The sequence below is a fragment of the Hibiscus syriacus genome, unplaced genomic scaffold, assembly GCF_006381635.1.
Source record: "Hibiscus syriacus cultivar Baekdansim isolate YM2019G1 unplaced genomic scaffold, ASM638163v2 tig00002919_pilon, whole genome shotgun sequence".
In the NCBI taxonomy this organism is placed as follows: domain Eukaryota; kingdom Viridiplantae; phylum Streptophyta; class Magnoliopsida; order Malvales; family Malvaceae; genus Hibiscus; species Hibiscus syriacus.
Window position 1 is genome coordinate 478,874 of NW_024061957.1, and position 17,505 is coordinate 496,378.

The 17,505-nt window shown below is 35.9% G+C and overlaps 2 protein-coding genes and 1 pseudogene across 4 annotated transcripts; 1 reads left to right on the forward strand and 2 right to left on the reverse strand.

Moving 5' to 3' along the window:
• The first annotated feature begins 249 nt into the window (after nucleotides 1-249).
• Nucleotides 250-14,540, forward strand: LOC120164289 (annotated as a pseudogene).
• LOC120164309 lies at nucleotides 3,538-4,618 on the reverse strand. Of its 3 annotated transcripts, none has more exons than XM_039174062.1 (4): nucleotides 4,415-4,618; nucleotides 4,168-4,249; nucleotides 3,871-4,029; nucleotides 3,538-3,705 (listed from the first exon to the last, which is right to left on the reverse strand). In XM_039174062.1, exons 1-4 carry the CDS (start codon nucleotides 4,604-4,606, stop codon nucleotides 3,635-3,637), a joined length of 504 nt encoding a protein of 167 aa, XP_039029993.1. In that variant the 5' UTR covers nucleotides 4,607-4,618; the 3' UTR covers nucleotides 3,538-3,634. The 3 variants fall into 3 exon arrangements, with proteins under 3 accessions (XP_039029993.1, XP_039029998.1, XP_039030004.1); XM_039174067.1 differs by having other exon boundaries at nucleotides 3,542-3,705; nucleotides 4,454-4,618; XM_039174073.1 differs by having other exon boundaries at nucleotides 3,639-3,727.
• On the reverse strand, nucleotides 6,084-6,872 carry LOC120164299 (fruit protein pKIWI501-like). Its single transcript, XM_039174057.1, has 2 exons — nucleotides 6,783-6,872; nucleotides 6,084-6,607 (listed from the first exon to the last, which is right to left on the reverse strand). The coding sequence occupies exons 1-2, from the start codon at nucleotides 6,795-6,797 to the stop codon at nucleotides 6,095-6,097; spliced, it is 528 nt and encodes a 175-aa protein (XP_039029988.1). The 5' UTR covers nucleotides 6,798-6,872; the 3' UTR covers nucleotides 6,084-6,094.
• Nucleotides 14,541-17,505: the final 2,965 nt, after the last annotated feature.

Here is a 17,505-nt window from a genome sequence, read left to right on the forward strand (position 1 = left end):
ATCCGATCAACCCATCTATTTTTAAATAAATGATCGGTGGCGACTCCAATCCACATTTTTCAAGTCGAAGCCCAATTCCGGAGCCCAACCGAAAGACGGTTGCGACACATATTTCTTGTTTTGCTCCCAATTTTCAAGAGTTAATGTTGGGGGGTCACTATCAGTAGGGGCCAATCTTTTATTTTGACATGGTAGAATTGATTCATAAACCTTTGCTTTTTCTGCATTCGCCATTTTATACCTAATTAATTCATTGGACGGTGCAGATCGTCGTGTCTATCTAATTTTCTCTTTGATCCCATCAAAGTCCGCCATGTTTATCTTCAACCTTTCTCTTCCTCATATTCATCTCCAAAACTCGTAAGAATCTGTGTCAGCCATGGATTTGGACCTTGAAAAGCATGGCAAAAGAAGGAAAACCAAGACAGAAAACGATGAACAACAACGGCCAACGGCGATGGAAACTCTTCCGAACGAGATCATCGTCGACATACTCTCGAGGCTTCCCATCACGTCTTTGGTGCAGTTCAAGTTCGTGTGTAAACGATGGCGTGCCTTAGCTCAAGATCCTGTACTCGTCGATATGCATCTTTCGTTGAAAGCCGATGGAAATGATCCCTGCCTCATCCTTCACTGTGATTTTCCTATACGAAACCAGCTTTATTTTCTGGAATTATCGGCTTGCAACCAAGACAAAGAGAAGGTAAAAAGATTATATGTACCTTTCCAAGCTACCATGCCTGAATTTGATGTTGTAGGGTCCTGTAATGGTTTGTTATGCTTGTCTGATTCATTATACAACGATGCACTTTATGTCCACAATCCTTTCACCATGGATTACTTTGAGCTACCGAAATCTAGACAATATCCTGATCAAGAACACGTTTTCGGATTCGGATTCCATCCGAAAACGAATGAATACAAGGTAGTTAAGGTAGTTTACTATAGGAATACTAGTAATTATAGTTACAGTCGTGCCCGGAGAACCGTTTATTCGCAATCGGATGTTCAAATTTTCACACTAGGAAGCTCTTCATGGAGGAGCCTAGGGAAAGTTTCGTATCAGTTCGTAAGGCGGCCTTCAGAGGCTTTGGTTGACGGTAGGCTTCATTGGGTGAGTAGGCCGAGACGGTACCATCCGGCTCGCCGGATTATATCATTTGACTTAGCGGATGAACAATTCCGGGAAGTCTCGAAACCGGATTGCGGTGGTCTCAATAGGTGTAACTTTCATCTGTCTGTTTTACGAGGTTGTCTCGCCGTAGCTGTTTATGGGAATTATGGTAAGTTGGAGATATGGATCATGAAGCGTTACAACGACAAGGAATCTGGGTTAAAGAGTTCATCATTGGAGCTTACACCCCCAAGTGTTTGAAGCTAAATTTGGATCGATATACCGTTGAAGATATGGAAGAACAACAGCTCAAACGGTAAAGCCGTTCGAGTTCTTTGCTTCCTTGAAAACGGAGAATTGTTGTTGGAGTATAAGAACAGGGTTCTGGTGTCTTATGATCCAAAGAAGGGGAAATTCAGAGAGCTTGCGGTTCAGGGGATACCTAATTGGTTCCAAACAGTTGTTCATACAGGCAGTTTGAATTGGCTTTGAATGTGAGTCCATTCATCTCTTTATTATGCATTCCAATGCTTTGTTTGTACTTCTTCAATTCACCTTTGTTGCTTACATTGATACACTTCATTGTCATTTATGAACATTGTTATCACATACAATCCAAATTTGGCAATAAACAAGTAGGCATTCAATGATACGATACCTAATAAGAAAAAACCAAAATGGACTGCCATGTGAAGAGGATTTTTCAAGCTCCTAATAATCAACAACTTGCAAGTAACCAAATGGCATTTGTTTTCTTGCTTGAATCTACTCTGAATTGTCCTTTGCTGTTCAATGAAAGCAGGAAAGGGTACAAATCTTGGAAGGGCGTTCCATTAATTTAGATTTAGTTTATCAAAATGAGGGATCTTTTGGATCTTGAAGAGCAATATACTGCTTTTTCTTTGTTTTCCCACGGATCCAAAAAAAATATTGCAGAAAAGTCATAAAGGGGGGCCTATGATGTGTCATCTAGTGGCACATGGTAAGAGAATGAGAGATTCCCTTCCAAATGGGACTCTTCCCCCGTCCACTTCTCAAAGTATCAATCATTTTCTGTTTTACTTCGAATTTTTTAAAACTATCTTGTAGGCTGCAATAGTTTACACGAAAAGCTTTGCACTGGTGAGCAGCTGCAAAGCTTCCAAAGGTCATATCATGCGGCTTCATTTCGCAGTTAATAAATTTGTAGGACCACTGCTCGGAAGCTGTGAGAAAAATTAAGGCTAATGAAACTCCGCAACGTCCTATCGCCTATCATCTGTTGGCAGACAATAAATCTTGCACATGAAGCTGATGGGCATGGCCCCCGCTTGGATAGCCGATAGCTTCATAGGGTCTGCCTCTAGTTTTTATGTTTAGCCTTTCGGCTTCACCCGATACATCTAATGGATCTATAAGGGAGAAAGATGCAGTTGTTGGTTCAAGCTTTAATGGCGGATTAGTGTTTACTTTTCTTTTCTTTTTTTAACTTTTAAAAGCTTGATGGTGCAAAGTCTGTGTTTTGTTATTTTAATGCAACAAAATACTACTTTTTCTTTTGTTCTAAGAGCAACCAGTAGGGTAAAGGAAATCAAAAGAGAGAATTTATATTTATTTATCCATATGCTTATTGTATAATAAAAGAAGGTTAGAGTATTAAAATGTTAAAAAAACGCGATTTTTAAAAACACAATCAAATAAACTCTTGAAGTTATTTTAAACGTTGAAAATTCTTCTTTGGGATTCTTCAAATGAGTGTTTTTCCTCCTAGAACCCTAAATAATGTGTACCTCAAAATTTAGATAATCCGAAGGTTTCTTACTAAACCACCAAGAAACTTGTGATTAAACACCTAGATGATTGGGATCAAGAATTCAAAGCAACTTGGCCACCAAGTAAATAATCCTTAAAGTAAAACAAAACCTAGATATAACTAAATGAAACTCTAATCTTACATCATGGTAATGCCATGTTTATGTCAGTTAATGAAACCAAACTTTTATTAGAATATATATCATAATCTTCACACAAGATGATAAAACAAGGGTAAATTATATGTTCAGTACCTCAACTATCACTTTTGTTATGTTTTGGTCATCCAACTACTTTTTATTTCAAAATCATACCTAGTGTTATGTTTTGGTTCATTTTGATCACCTAATACCGCTGGAAAAAATTAAAAAATACCACGTTAGCAATTCTGTTAATTTTTTAACAGTAGGTGACCAAAATGAATCCAAAACATAACGTTAGGCATGATTTTGAAAAAATATAATAATTGAGTGACCAAAACAAAACAAAAGTGATAGTTGGGATACTAAACGTGTAGTTTACCCTAAAAACAAAGCCATTAGTGAAGCCGTATGATAGACATATACATTCTAATGTAAGTAAATAAAGAGAACACTCTCATCATTTACTACACAAGCAACTAAAATAATACTTTACAACCTGGACGCCATGGAATTTACTATGATTAACGTATCGGCAAATGGTCCTTCAACACCATCCGTATCATCGCTCATGATCATGTAAGGTGACCTAGCTCTGGCCACCATTGCTCCTCAAATGCTCCAACACAGGTTTTTCACCAGTCAGCTGCTCAACCAATCCTTGCATTTCAAAGTAATCAAGCTGTATCAACAAAGCAACAGTGAGTCCGAGAGGCTTAGTTGGTTTACGCTAACAATTCAGAGATTTGAATCTTAACATCTACGACCCCTTTCCCTAGTTTCGAGCCGGATATCCTAAATCAACAATAGTGTTGAGATAAGTACCATTAGTATAATGTCGACAGTCATGAAGGCCAACTCTTAAATCAACCTCCCATGTGTTGCTGAACTCATAGGCTTTATCAACAGCATCCCCTTCACTATATCCAACAAACCAACATCTGCTCCTCGGCAGCTTCCTTAACTTCCTCGTAAGAACAATTCCTATTGCAAGTGTTAATAATATTCCAACAATTTAACTAAACCACAATCAAATGCTCTATTCTTCTCTTGGTCCCAAATCTGGTACATTGATGAATTGTAAGAGAATTAAGTAAAATTTAGCAAGAACTCATTGCTAACCTGGTACTGCTCTACCATATAGAGCAGCAAGTGCTGTGTATATGTCCTCTGGATCTTCAGGTTGAAAATAAAAAACAATGGCCTACAAACTCAGCAGATTCAGATTCATTGCACCTTACTTCAGTTTTATGACAGTGCCTGCTTCAGTTAGATTTTTCCATACAAATCTAGCTCCTACTAGCAGAACAGTACGAAGCCAGAAAAGGAAAAGGAAAGGAAATAGTGGGGATAATAAAGAGAAAGGAACCTGAGAATCGAGAGGAGTAGAAGAGGGTTTAATGATGACCATGAAATGCTGCAAGTCCCAGACACTGAGGAAGTAAGCAGCAGACGTGAAAAGCTGGGCTGGTCCCTTTGTAGCTCTTAGTGCAACTGCTGCCACATAAACTTCATCTTTGCCGCTTGTCAGAGTGGATTTTGTGAATGAAAGACCTGACATTTTACAACTGGGTAATGGCAAGGCTACTGTGTTGAAATTACTTTAAAAGAGATGAATACAAGTACCCACTGGAACAAACTCGGTCCACCCTAATGGGCCTCCAAAAGTATAAACAAGTTATATTGGTTAAATCTTATATGGTTTATCTTCAAATTTTATTTTAATTATACAAACATTTTTTTAGGTTCATTTTAGTCTAATTTTAAATATACTTTAATTATTAAATTATTATTTTTTTTCTTATAATTGATTCAAGTATGTACTTTTATATTTATAAACTACAACTTATATATATATTTTTAAAATGTTTAACCATTGAATTATATATGAATAGGGATAGACACAAGGTAAGACGAGTTTTTTTATTACTATGGCATAAATCTATTTTGACGTGTAATGATATTTCATCCGTCTCAAAATTTAAGAGAAAACCCGTCCTATCTAACTCATCACAAAAAAAAAAAAATCTTTTTATTCGATATCACTGATTATGGAGTACAATAAATAACTTATAAAACACTTTATCACATCATATGGTCATGTAATAAGTGACGATTAGGGTTGTAAAGAAGTCGAGTCGAATTCGAGTATTGCTGAGTCCGATTTAACTCGAAGACTTGTGAGCCTAAAATTTTTAAGCTCGACTCGAATTCAAAACCATGAATTGAAGCTCAAAATAAAAAAAAATATTAAATTTAACTCGTTTGAAGCTCAAATTCGAACCTAAATCTTAACTACATGAAAATCTTATATTGCAATTTAAAAAAATCAACACATGAATGTTTATATTATTAATAATTTAATTTTTAAAAAATAAAATTTGAATATATTATTTTTTTTTCGAATTGCTCAAAAGTTGAATAACAAAAGTTGAATAACAAGTGGCTCGTTTCAACTCGTTAAGAATTCGAACTCGAGCCTATTATTTATCAAACTTTGATCGAGTCAATCTCGTATCACTTATAACCCTAGTCAATCTCGTCTCACTTATAACCTAGTTACCGCATTGTGTACCAACTTTAAGAGTAGAAACAGCGTGGCAAATGAAAATGAAAGGTCTAGGATTTTAAACAAGATATACATGTGCACTAAATCACATTAAAGAACAAAAACTTATATCAGATTTTGGGAGTATTGGAGCCATGGTGAAAAATCGAACAATGAACAAATGTTAAACAAAAGGACTAGGATTTTATTGTAATCAAGAGATTGAGGACAACATGCAGACTTGACACACTGCCATTTGTAATAAAAACATACAAGCAAAACCAAATAACCTTAAACCAAACCTGGTTTAGGACCCAACAAACCCATCCCTTTGCAAATTGAACATGAAACTATTTCTCTTTTGGCATACGCATTGCACGTTAGTTTAGCCACTTTGCAAGTTGCTATCGGTTGGGCCTCGACCATCCTTTCTTATTGAACTACATAGAAAAACTAGTTGACTCGACATGCAAACTTAGTCATCACTTGAAAAGGCTTCCATTACTCGGTCTTCTTTTCTGGTTCACCTTCTATTTCGACTTTCCCCTCGGCTTCTGCTGGTTTTGCTTCTTCTTCTGTCTTCTCAGCTTCCTCTTTGGGTGCTTCGATAGCGGCCTCTGGTTCTGGTTCGGGTTCAGCTGGTGTCTCACTAGACTCAGTAGTTTCTTTGATTCCAACGGTTGGCTCAGTGGCTTCCTTGCTCTCCTCCACGGCTGGTTCTGCCACTGTTTCCTTTGGAGTCTCCTTCACTGGCTCCTCAGTCACTGGCTCCTCAGTCACAACCTTGGATTCTTCAACCACCTCTTTGGTTTCAACTTCAACTGAGGCTTCAGCTTCTGTAGCCACAGGTTCCTCGATCGCCTCTGCAGCTGCTGCAGGCTCGGCTTCCTTTGGCTTTTCGGCAACAGGCTCCGTCGCAGCAGCTTCGGCAACTACCTCTTCGGCTTTGGTTTCTCGGTCCTTGACTGTTTCTTCAGTTTTCTCCTCATGAAGTGCAACTTGAGACGATACAACCTATAAAACATATCATGAGAACATCATATAAACCATAAAACCAAGTTCCTGAAAGATGAAATCAAAAAGAAAACGTCAAAGAAAAAGGGTTTTCGATAAAAAAAAACCGTCAAGATCATGATCGTTTGCTTCAAACAAGACCAGCTGATGAATGAACACAAAGAAATTTGAATACCTCAGCAGTAGCCATAGGAATCCCAAGGAGATGTAATTAGAACTAGGAAGAAAATCTCTCGGAAGAAGAAGAAGATTACTCTAATTCTTGTGTTTGATGGGCATGGGTGAATGAAAAGAAGCTGCTTATATAGATGTAATAGAGGCATAAAAGTTGATGAGAGGTGGGGGTGCCATTGAAGAATTCTGGATTTGACAACTCATCTCACAGAGTACAAGGTAATCACTCATTAGCTTATCTGGCAAAGGTATTTCAAATTTAGAACAAAAACAGGTGGTGGAATTGACTACTAGTGCTAATCACAATTAAGTTGAAAGATGAATGGGAAAAAGTTGAGCCGACCATACCACAAAAAGGTGCAACCAATGGGTGCAGTTTACTTGAAAGAAACGAATCAAAATCTGATGTGGCTGGTCACCTGGACCGTGACTTTCCACCTCTTTTCTGGGTTGAAAATAGTTCCATGGGGTCCCCTTTGGGACATATCTCCATAGCCCCTTCACGTTATTTGCCGCTATCCGTTTGCTGTGGGTTGTTGTTGTTTTCTCCATCACCTTGGCTCGCTTGGCGTATATCTATGATTGGGGGCAGCCGTGGTAATGGAAAGGTTTGGGAGTTTGGACTTTGGCCAAGCGGGGATTTGCTAGTTTCTGCTATGACGGTGGGGGTGGGGCCCTCCAAAATGGAGCCCACGTGGGGGACATGCTGGCGTGGAAAGCACAGACCATGTGAGAAGATGTTTCTTTCTTCTCGTGTCATTATTTGGGGTTTGATTGGGTGACTTCCGTGAGGGGTTGTCTGGGGCCCACACCCTGACATGCATGAATTTGATGAATCCTCTTCCTATCAGTAGAGCCAGTTCTCTTCACCTTTCCTCTCTCTTTCTCGTTCTTTGTTCGAAGGGTAAACTATTAAAATGGTCACTTTTGGTTTAATTTTTGTTCATTTTTTTATCATTAATGTTAAAAAAAATATAATATTTTAATTATTTAGTTATAATTTATAACATTTTGATCATTTATATTATTAATTTATAATATTTTAGTCACTGAAATATTAAATATAATTAGTGTCATAACCATTTTTATAAAACAATTAAATATTATTTTTAAAACGATTATGACTTTCATTTTGAAAAATTGAGTATTTTGGATTAATTTGGATTAAATTGAATAGAGTCGCCATCAACCTTTGGGTTAGGTAGGTCGAATACCTAAAAACGTCTTTTAAAACAATTTTAAGAAAAATCATTTTTTAAGACAAGATTCGGTCTGCGTTACCAAAGATTCATTTAAATGGATTCGGGAGTCGATTACGTGCGGGGAAGGGTAAGCACCCCACAACGCCCAAAAACTGGTACTGTGTCGCTTACATGTTGTCGTAAAATGGTGGAAACTATAAATCGAATATAAAGTTAAATTACGATCCATTTATTGAAATTTAATTAGTTTACTTCGAGTTAACTATTTAAAGAAAATCCTTTAACTCGATAAGAAATCTTGAAATTTGCAATCCTCCGTCGGGAAAGCTATTTCAACTATTTCTCTTTTGTAAAAGAATATTCTACCATTGATTATGTAAAAAAAAAAAAATTGCGAATCAAATATAACTAAAAACGATGTTTACATACGAGTAAATTGATTAACTAAAAACGTGAATTGAATACAAATTAAAAATTTGAAATTTACATTCACATAAATAAAATAAATTGTCACTTAAAATAACACACATTGCATCGTTTGAACAAATTAATTAGCAAAATATACTCGACTTATTTCAAGTTTCTATGTCGTTAAAATGCCGTACCGGATCACACCACTTCGATCAAGTGGTACTTTCCACGCCCATTCAACGCATACGTGTTCTTGAAAATATAATCGAATATTCTTACATAGATAAAGATAATGAAAATAAATGTAATTGGAAATACAAAATAAATATTTACATTAATGAAATTGAAAACATTATTTACATAATCCAAATTATTAAGTAATGAGTAAATACACATCCATACATAAATGTCTAAAAATAAATTAGTAATATTACAAACCAAAATAAATATAAAACATTTAAGAGGCTAAAATAATATAAACAGAAACTTAGGAGGCTAAACAGCAAAAAACAGAAGTTAATGGACCAAAAAATAGCACTAACCGAAATTTAAAGGACTAAATAAAAAATAAAATAATTTGGAGCCCATATCACAAACATTAAACAGTCAAATACTAGAAGTGAAAATAACCCAAAAGTAAAGCTTATGACTAAATTGAAATTTCACAGAAACATGGAGGATCAAATAGTAATTAATAAAATGTCAGACAGTGACCAAATAGAACATTTGCAAGTATGATGGCTGAATTCAAACATCCACAAAATATCACAATACAAGAACTTAGGACTAGACTGAAACTATTACAAACATAATGTCTAAAAGTCAAATATCACAAAAATGACATAACATACATTAATAGGACTAAAATAAAATATTTAAAAATGGGATGGCCAGATTCGAATACCACATAAAAATATACAATGAACTAAACAGTGACTAAAATGAACCAAAAAGAAAATTTAAGCCTAAATCAAACATTAACCCAATCGAACCCACAAGCCAACATAAAGGACCGAAATGAAAAGGAAGCAAAACAGATGACCAAAATCATAAACCTCATCGAAAATAAAACTAAGAACAACAGATGGACTAAAATAGAAGGCAACCCAGTTTAAAGACTAAACATAAATGTTAATAAATTCCATTAATATACATACAATGATCAAAATAAAATTAATCACAAATCAATAAACCTGAATAGGCATAAAACCAAACTAACATTACAGAAAATTTAAGGACTGAAATAAACATTTCACAAGTTCCAGGCCTGATATAAAAATTATCATAAACATCAACACATATGTTAGGACGAAAATATAACAAGAAATAAAAAGGAGACTCAAATAGAAAAACTGAAACCTAAAAGACTAAATAGGAATTAAGCCATACACAAGCCAATGGCTAAAATAATATATTTACAAATATAGTGACTAATGTCAAATATTAACAAAAATAACTTAACAAATAATAAAAGGACTAAAACATAAATAAGGAAACATCAAAATCTGAAATCAAGTAAATGAAACTTCATTTAATGGCTACAACAGAACGTTACAAATATATGGGGACCTATAGTGCGATTTACCCTAAAAATATGAGAAACACGGGGAAGATTAAGAACATATGGGGACCAAATGGGCTATTTACCCTTTCATGCTGAAACACGCATACCCTGAACCCCTGAACGGCGTCGTTTTGCTTATATGTTTCATTTAAGCTAAATAGGATAGTTTTTTTTTTATTTGTTTCATTTTAACCTAAAGAAGAGAGAGAGTAAGAGAGACAGAGAGAGAGAGGAGATCCAGAAACCGGTGGAGTCTCCACCGTGCCGGCCGCCTCTCGTCGGCGGCCACCGCCGTTCACTGACGTCGAAGAGAAGAGAGGAAGGCATCATTCGAAGCACCCTTTCACCCTGAGCATGGATCGGGGATCCGTTTGGCCTGAAAACGGCTCAAACTCCGTAGATCTACAATGGAACCTACGGTTTCTTCGACTCCGGCAGCCACTGGAATGACCTTGAACCGAGGTAAGGGCTTCGCCCTTTTCTTTCTCTCTTAGTTTTCTTTCTTTCTTTCTTTTTTTTCCCAATGGAATTTTTTTTTTTTTCTCTCAAAACCCCCTCCCACCTCTCTCTGTTTTTTTCTTTTTACCAACCGAATGACCCCCCCCCATTATGGTTGCCCTGTTGGATTTTTAAGGGTTCTTTCGGTGATAATGGTACCTAAGGCTTAGGGAAATTAGGGGTTGTTGATTTAGGGTGATTGAATCCCGGATTTTCGGGATTATAGGGATTTTTTATTTAGATTTATTTTTGTTTTTTATTGGGTTTTTTCTCTGATTTGCTGATTGATTTGGTATGTTGTCACTGTTGACTGCTTGAGGGATGGGCTCTGATCGGCTCGGGAAGCTTTCGACGATGGCTCGTCGACTGGAACTCACTGGCGGCAGTGGCTTGATGGCTGTTGGCTTGAACGGCTACTGGAACGTTGAAGAGGCACGACGGCTGGATTGGTTTAGGGTTGTGAAACCCTATTTACCATCGATCTGGACCGTTGAATGGGTCCAGATCGAATGGTCTATGTTGGTGCGGCGCTGGGATGTTGATACCCTAAGGTTAGGGTTTGCAATCGGGCTGCTGAGTGATGGGTATTGGTTGGGCCTCGGTTGGGCCCTGTTGTATTGGGCTTTGGCCTGTAAAATATGTAATATGTAATTAATAATATAATAATAATAATAATAATAATAAAATAACGATAAAAAAAAACCCGGACAAAAACGGGTGTCTACAGCTGCCCCTCTTTGCACATTCTTGTGTTAACAAGAATAGGGCAAAGATGATAAGACAACACGTTTTTGTCTAGTTCTCTTCCATTTATACATAGAAATTGGATAATATTGGTTGTTGGGGACGACACTGCTCATACGTGATGAAGAGTTTGGGTCGTCTAAAGGTGACACGGCTCCTACGTGATGAAGAGTTCTTGGCTATTTAAAGGTGATAACACGGTTCCTACGTGATGAGGACGGCTGGTTATCTATGGTTGACACGGCTCCTACGTGATGAGGAGATCTGGTCTGGGGATGACACGGCTCATACGTGATGAAGAGATCTGGTCGGGGAATGACACGGCTCATACGTGATGAAGAGTTCTGGCCATCTAAAGGTGATAACACGGTTCCTACGTGATGAGGACGGCTGGTTATCTATGGTTGACACGGCTCCTACGTGATGAGGAGATCTGGTCTGGGGATGACACGGCTCATACGTGATGAAGAGTTCTGGCCATCTAAAGGTGATAACATGGTTCCTACGTGATGAGGACGGCTGGTTATCTCTAGGATAATGGTTTCAAAGGAGACCAACTCAAAGATGTGTTTCAATAGAAACAAACTCAAGATTGGATTTTGATAAAAATTGTCTCAAGGGAGACGAAATTCGTTTCAAAAGAAACGATCTCAAAGATATTTGCTTTATTTCAAGTGAAATAAACTCAAAGATAAGTTTTTCCAAAGCAACTGTCTTGAAAGAGACAAAATTCGTTTCAAAGGAAACAACCCAAAGACGGCGTTTAAAGGGAATTGTCTCAACCGAGACAAAATTTGTTTTTTTTTTTTTTTTTTTTTTTAAGGGAAACGTTCTCAAAGATCGGTGTTTCATGAGAAATTGGCTCAAATGAGACAAAATTCATTTCAAGAGAAACGATCTCAAAGATGTTTATTTTGTTTCAAGGGAAACCGATTCAAAGATGGTGAATTTTGTTTCCAAAGAAATAAATCAAAGATTTTTCTCAAAGACTGTCTCGAGAGACACAAAATTTGTTTCCAAAGAAAGAGATTCAATGATTTTTTTATTTTTTTATTTTTTGAAAAGACATTGTCATAAGAGACAAAACTTTGTTTTTCAGAAAATGGTATCTTAGTGAGACGAAATTTTGTTTCCAAAGAAATAGACTCAAAGATTTTTCTTCAAAACAAATTGTTTTAAGGGATAAAACATTGTTTCCAGAGAAACAAGCTCAAAGATGATCTGTTTTAAGAGAAAATGCTTCAATAGAAAATGTTTCAAGTGAAACGACTCAAAAATGGTTTTATTTCAAGTGAAACAACTCAAAGATTTTGTATTTCTAGAGAAACTGCCTCAAGAGAGTCAAAATTTGTTTTAATAAAAGCAATCTCAAAGGTGGGTAATTTTAAAAGAAATTGTCTAAACGATCTCAAATATGGGTATTTTCAAAAGAAGTTGTCTCGAGAGACAAAATTTTGTTTCAAAGGAAACAAACTCAAAGATTTTTTCCAAAAGAAATTGTCTTTAAGAGATAAAATTTTGTTTCAAAAGAAAAGACTCAAAGATGGATCCCATCTTAAGTGAGACCAAATTTGTTTCAAATGAAACAATCTCAAAAGTTAGTTTTTTCATTAGAAACCGTCTCAAGAGAGACAACATTTGTTTTTAAAGAAATTGACTCAAAGATGATTTTGTTAAGAGAAACAAACTCAAAGATTTTCAAAATGAAATATTCAAAGATTTACTTCAAGAGAAACGGTCTCAAGAGATACAAAATTCAATTTAAGAGAAACAGATTCAAAGATTTTTGTCTCAAAAGAAATTATCTTAAGAGAGACAAAATTTTGTTTCAAAAGAAACAAACTCAAAGATTTTTTTGTTTCAAAAGAAACTATCTTAAGAGAGAAAGAATTTTGTTTCCAAAGAACAAACTCAAAGATTTTTTTCGCAAAATTGTCTCAAGAGATACAAAACTTTGTTTCAGACTCAAAGATTTTTCACGAAATTGTCTCAGAGAGACAAAACTTTGTTTCAAAATAAATAGACTCAAAGTTTTTTCAAAAGAAACGACTCAAAGATATTTATTCAAAAGGAACCAACTCCAAGATTTTTATTCAAAAGGAACAAACTCAAAGATTTTTTCAAGAGAAACTGTCTCAAGAGACAAAAATCGTTTTAAAAGATTCAAATATTGTCGATTTTGTTATATGGAAATAATCTCAAGGGTGTTTCAAAAGTGTTTATTTTGTTTCAAATGAAACAATTTCAGGATTTGTTAAAGGGAAAACTGTCTCGTGCGAGACCAATCAGCTTTGAAAATCTCAAGTGATATTAATTTTGCTTTAAGTACCACAACCTTGAAATTTGTATTATGAGAGAAAATGATGTCTCAAGCGAGACGAAATTTGCTTTAAGATATAGTCTCAAATGAGACAAATTTGTTTTTAGAGAAGTTGTCTCAAGCGGACAAAGTTTGTTTTTGAGAAAACGATCTCAAGTGAGATCAACTTTGTTTAATGTGAAATAAATCCGAAATTTGGATCTCAAAGGGAAAAGGTCTCAAGCGAGACAAAATTTGTTTTGAAAGAAACAACAATCTAAGGTGAGATTAATTTTGTTTTTAGTGAATCAATTCAAAATTTGTATCTCAAAGGAAAAATGTCTCAAGCGAAACACAATTTGTTTTAAAATTCTCAAAATTTTGGGGAAAAGTGTCTCAAGCGAGACGAAATTTGTTTTAAAGAGAAAGTTGTCTCAAGCGAGACAAAATAAATTTGTTTTTAAGAAAACTATCTCAAGTGAGACGACACTTTATTTTTTAAAAGAAAAAATCTCAATAGCTCAGAGTTTATCTATTGATTCCTGCATGTTGAGGAAACATCTTCAGAAAATCTGATTGTTGACTTCAGGAAGCCAAATATGTGGATTGCATTGTTCTTTCAGGTTGAAAACACCTGGTTATTTCCGAGCTCTAATTTCCTGAAAAGATCAGAATGATGCAATTTTGACTAACTATTTTGGAAGTTATGATAGATGTCAAGATGAAATTTATTTGATCTTCTTTTATTGAATTTGTCCTCAAGTGAGGAGAAAAATGTCTTTAATACACATGATGATAAATGTTTGATGCAAATTTTATGTATCATGGATGTATGTATGTATGTATGTATGTATGTGTATGTATGTATATACTTTTCTCGATCTAGAAGGAGAATGATCGCGAGAGCAGTCTATCATTGATTCAACTTGTCCGTATTTCCCCCATGGTGTACTCTTGCAAACCTTGACCTGAGACCATTTGTTTGTCCCATCAAATTTTGTCCAACAATTAACTTTCTCTTGCCCCAGCTTCGATTCTGAGCTTCGGTGAGATATCTGTTGAATTCTAAGATATGCCTCCAGAGATTATCTTGTTTGAAAATGTTTTTCTTCTTCTTTTATTTTCAAAAGTATGAAAATATCAATTAAAATAATTTTGAAAAATGTTTAATGAAAATATTGCCCCTTTCAAGGTTTCACAATTGACAAATCATAAAACAAGAGTTCATTGGATATCAAAGAATTAATTACAATTGTAATCCTTCAATAAATTATAGCTATTTGACAAGTGTCAAGATCAACGCTATCTTTGAGAGATGGTTAAGTAAGAGAGGATAAAAAAGTCTCAAGTGGTTATCTTTGATCAAAAGTATAGTGTTCTCATTTTTGATGTTTTCTGATCTGATGGAGTAGCTTCTATACTCAGTTATTGGAAGTGTTCTCTGACTCCCAACTCTCATGTTCTCATTCATGTAGTGTGATGCCTCATCAAGGGATTTGAGCAATTGTCTCCTATGTAATAATCTTCATATTCGAGCCGCCCTTTCAGGTTTTCAACTCGAATCCTCCTTTGGTTTCAAGACGTTACTCAGAATTTTACGTCTTTAACCCCCCTGTGTTATTTTTCTCTATCATGCATTAAAGATTTTAGAAAATCTTTATAAGTAAAATATTAATCCTGATAGGCGGGATGAAATATGAGGATAGTCTCTTCCGCTTAGAAATCCATGTATGATTAGAAGGGACTTGTAAGGCACGTAATGTAGGTCATGGTTCAGGGTTATGAAAGAAAGGGATAAAAGGCCCAAACATGTGTTTTAAGGGTATTTGAACCAAGGATCAATTAACTCTGATGCCTTCGATCTTGTTTTGCTCAATTTGAATCTACTCGTATGAGTCCTTTGTCTTTTCTTGATGTTCTATGATCTTCTGGTGAACTAATTCTGGATCAATCTCATAGTTTGAAACTTGATGTGCCATTTGAGTTGAGAGACACTTTGTATGTGCTCTTTGTCCACTTTCTCTTCTTTTTTCTTTGTTTTGTTTCTTTCTCTTTGCTTTTCTTTGATTTTTGCTTTGATTTTTCTCTTTGCTCTTTGTTTTTCTTTGCTTATTTCTTTTTTTATTGGATCTTCGCACTTGGCATTTGGTTCACCTTTCGGTATCTCATTTGGATCAATTTTCTTCACTCAGATTTCCTTCATATTGCCCCCCAGTGTGGAGGGTGATCCTTGGTTAGGGTTGAATCAAAAGAAAATATCATTCAGGCTCAAAGGGGACACAAGGGATATATTTTCTCCTTTTGTGAAGGGATAAAGAAAGAAAGCCGTTCATCATCTCATACACAGAAGTCCTTGCAGAAGAGGTATCCTAGGGGATGGTTTTCAGGATTAATTTTTTTATTTAAATGAAAATAATAATTAATGCATGATAGAATTATTTTGAATGAATTCTATTTTTTTCTCTTCGCTTCTTGCTCTCAACATGTCTCAATTGCTCATGCTCGTCTTCAGAAAATTGATGCGAGATGCCCCACACTCTGTCTTCTTCGTAGGAAGGTTTATGTTCAAGTGAACATCTTGTACTCAATGTCTGTAGGTTTTATTGGTAGAAAAATGTTGGTTTTACGTCTAAGAAGACGATGATGGCTTTATTGGCTCAAAGACAGGTATGAGTATGACTTTTGTGTCTCAAAAAAAATGCAGTGTTTCAAGGTGGAAAGAATGTTTCAAGGTCTCAAAGAGAGGGAATGTTTCAAGGTCTAAAAGAATATTTCAAGGTCTCAAAGAGATAGAATGTCAAAAATTGGTTATTTGGTAGTGACCAGGAATTATTTCAGGTAAAAAAAAATCGAGAGATTTTATTTTGGGTTTAGACGGGATAAGATAGGTCCAATCTTGGCATATGTCAAAAATCTATAATTCTTGAAGAATTAAAAGGATATGTAATTCATTCGATATTCAAAGAACTAAAGATTAAAATTTGTTCAATTATTTAACCTTAGAAGGTAGCATCATTTCAGTCATCAAAGATTAAAAATATTTAAGCAAATATTGAAGAAAGAACAAAAACGAGTTCAAACAAACAATCTCTATGGATGCAAGTGGTTGATGCAATGACTTCTCTGGCTTAGTATTAGGATACCCCTGAATAAATCATATTATGGATTTTGTGCTTTAGTGTCTTGCCGTTGTCAGTGGTATGCCCCGAGCTCCCAAATGATAGCTGCATATGGCGTTAATATCATGGCCTTCAGGATATGGGGTCTCTCTTGGTTTGGATTGAACTGGAGTCACAAGGTTCCTCAACTAGCATTGGGAGCAATTCCTCATATGTCATTGGGATTGGATTGATGTGACAGAATGCCTTATGAGGTTTGGTCCCCAGATTAGCCAGATAAGATCCTTCAATGTTAATATCATCTCTTTCCTCATTGTCGGAATGACTAGTGCCTCCTATCTGGCCATTCTTGACTGCTCTTTCGATCATTTCTCACACATGACAATGTCAGAAAAACTCTTAGTGGCAACCCTATCATGTAGTCGATATGGAGACTTCAATGTATCGATGAATAGAGTGATGAACTCTCTTTCAGTCATTGGTGGATGCACTTGAGATGCGACATCCCTCCATCATTGAGCATATTGTCGGAAACTCTCATAATTCTTCATCTTCATATTCTGAAGCATTGTTCGATCGGGGGCCATATCAATCATGTGCTTGTATCGGCCCAGAAAAGCACTAGCCAAATCCCTCCAGGAGCGGACTTGAGTATGACTCAGTTGATTATACCCCCTAGAAGCGGGTCCAATCAAACTATCTTGGAAACAGTGGATCAACATCGGATCATTGTTAGTGTATCCAGTCATCCTTCGAATAAACATCGTGAGGTGGGCCTTGGGGCAACTGGTTCCCCTGTACTTTTCAAACTCGGGCATCTTGAATTTGGGCGGGAGCACCAAGTCGAGAACTAGTACTAATTCTGTTGCATCCATCCCGTTGTGAGA

Excerpts from the sequence above, each read along its gene's own strand:
- LOC120164309 (XM_039174062.1), bottom strand. The coding sequence starts at position 4,606 with ATGTCAGGTCTTTCATTCACAAAATCCACTCTGACAAGCGGCAAAGAT. Across the intron at positions 4,250-4,414 it reads CTACTCCTCTCGATTCTCAG|GCCATTGTTTTTTATTTTCA; the intron begins GTTCCTTTCTCT and ends CTGAGTTTGTAG. Across the intron at positions 3,706-3,870 it reads CTGTCGACATTATACTAATG|GATTGGTTGAGCAGCTGACT; the intron begins GTACTTATCTCA and ends TTGAAATGCAAG.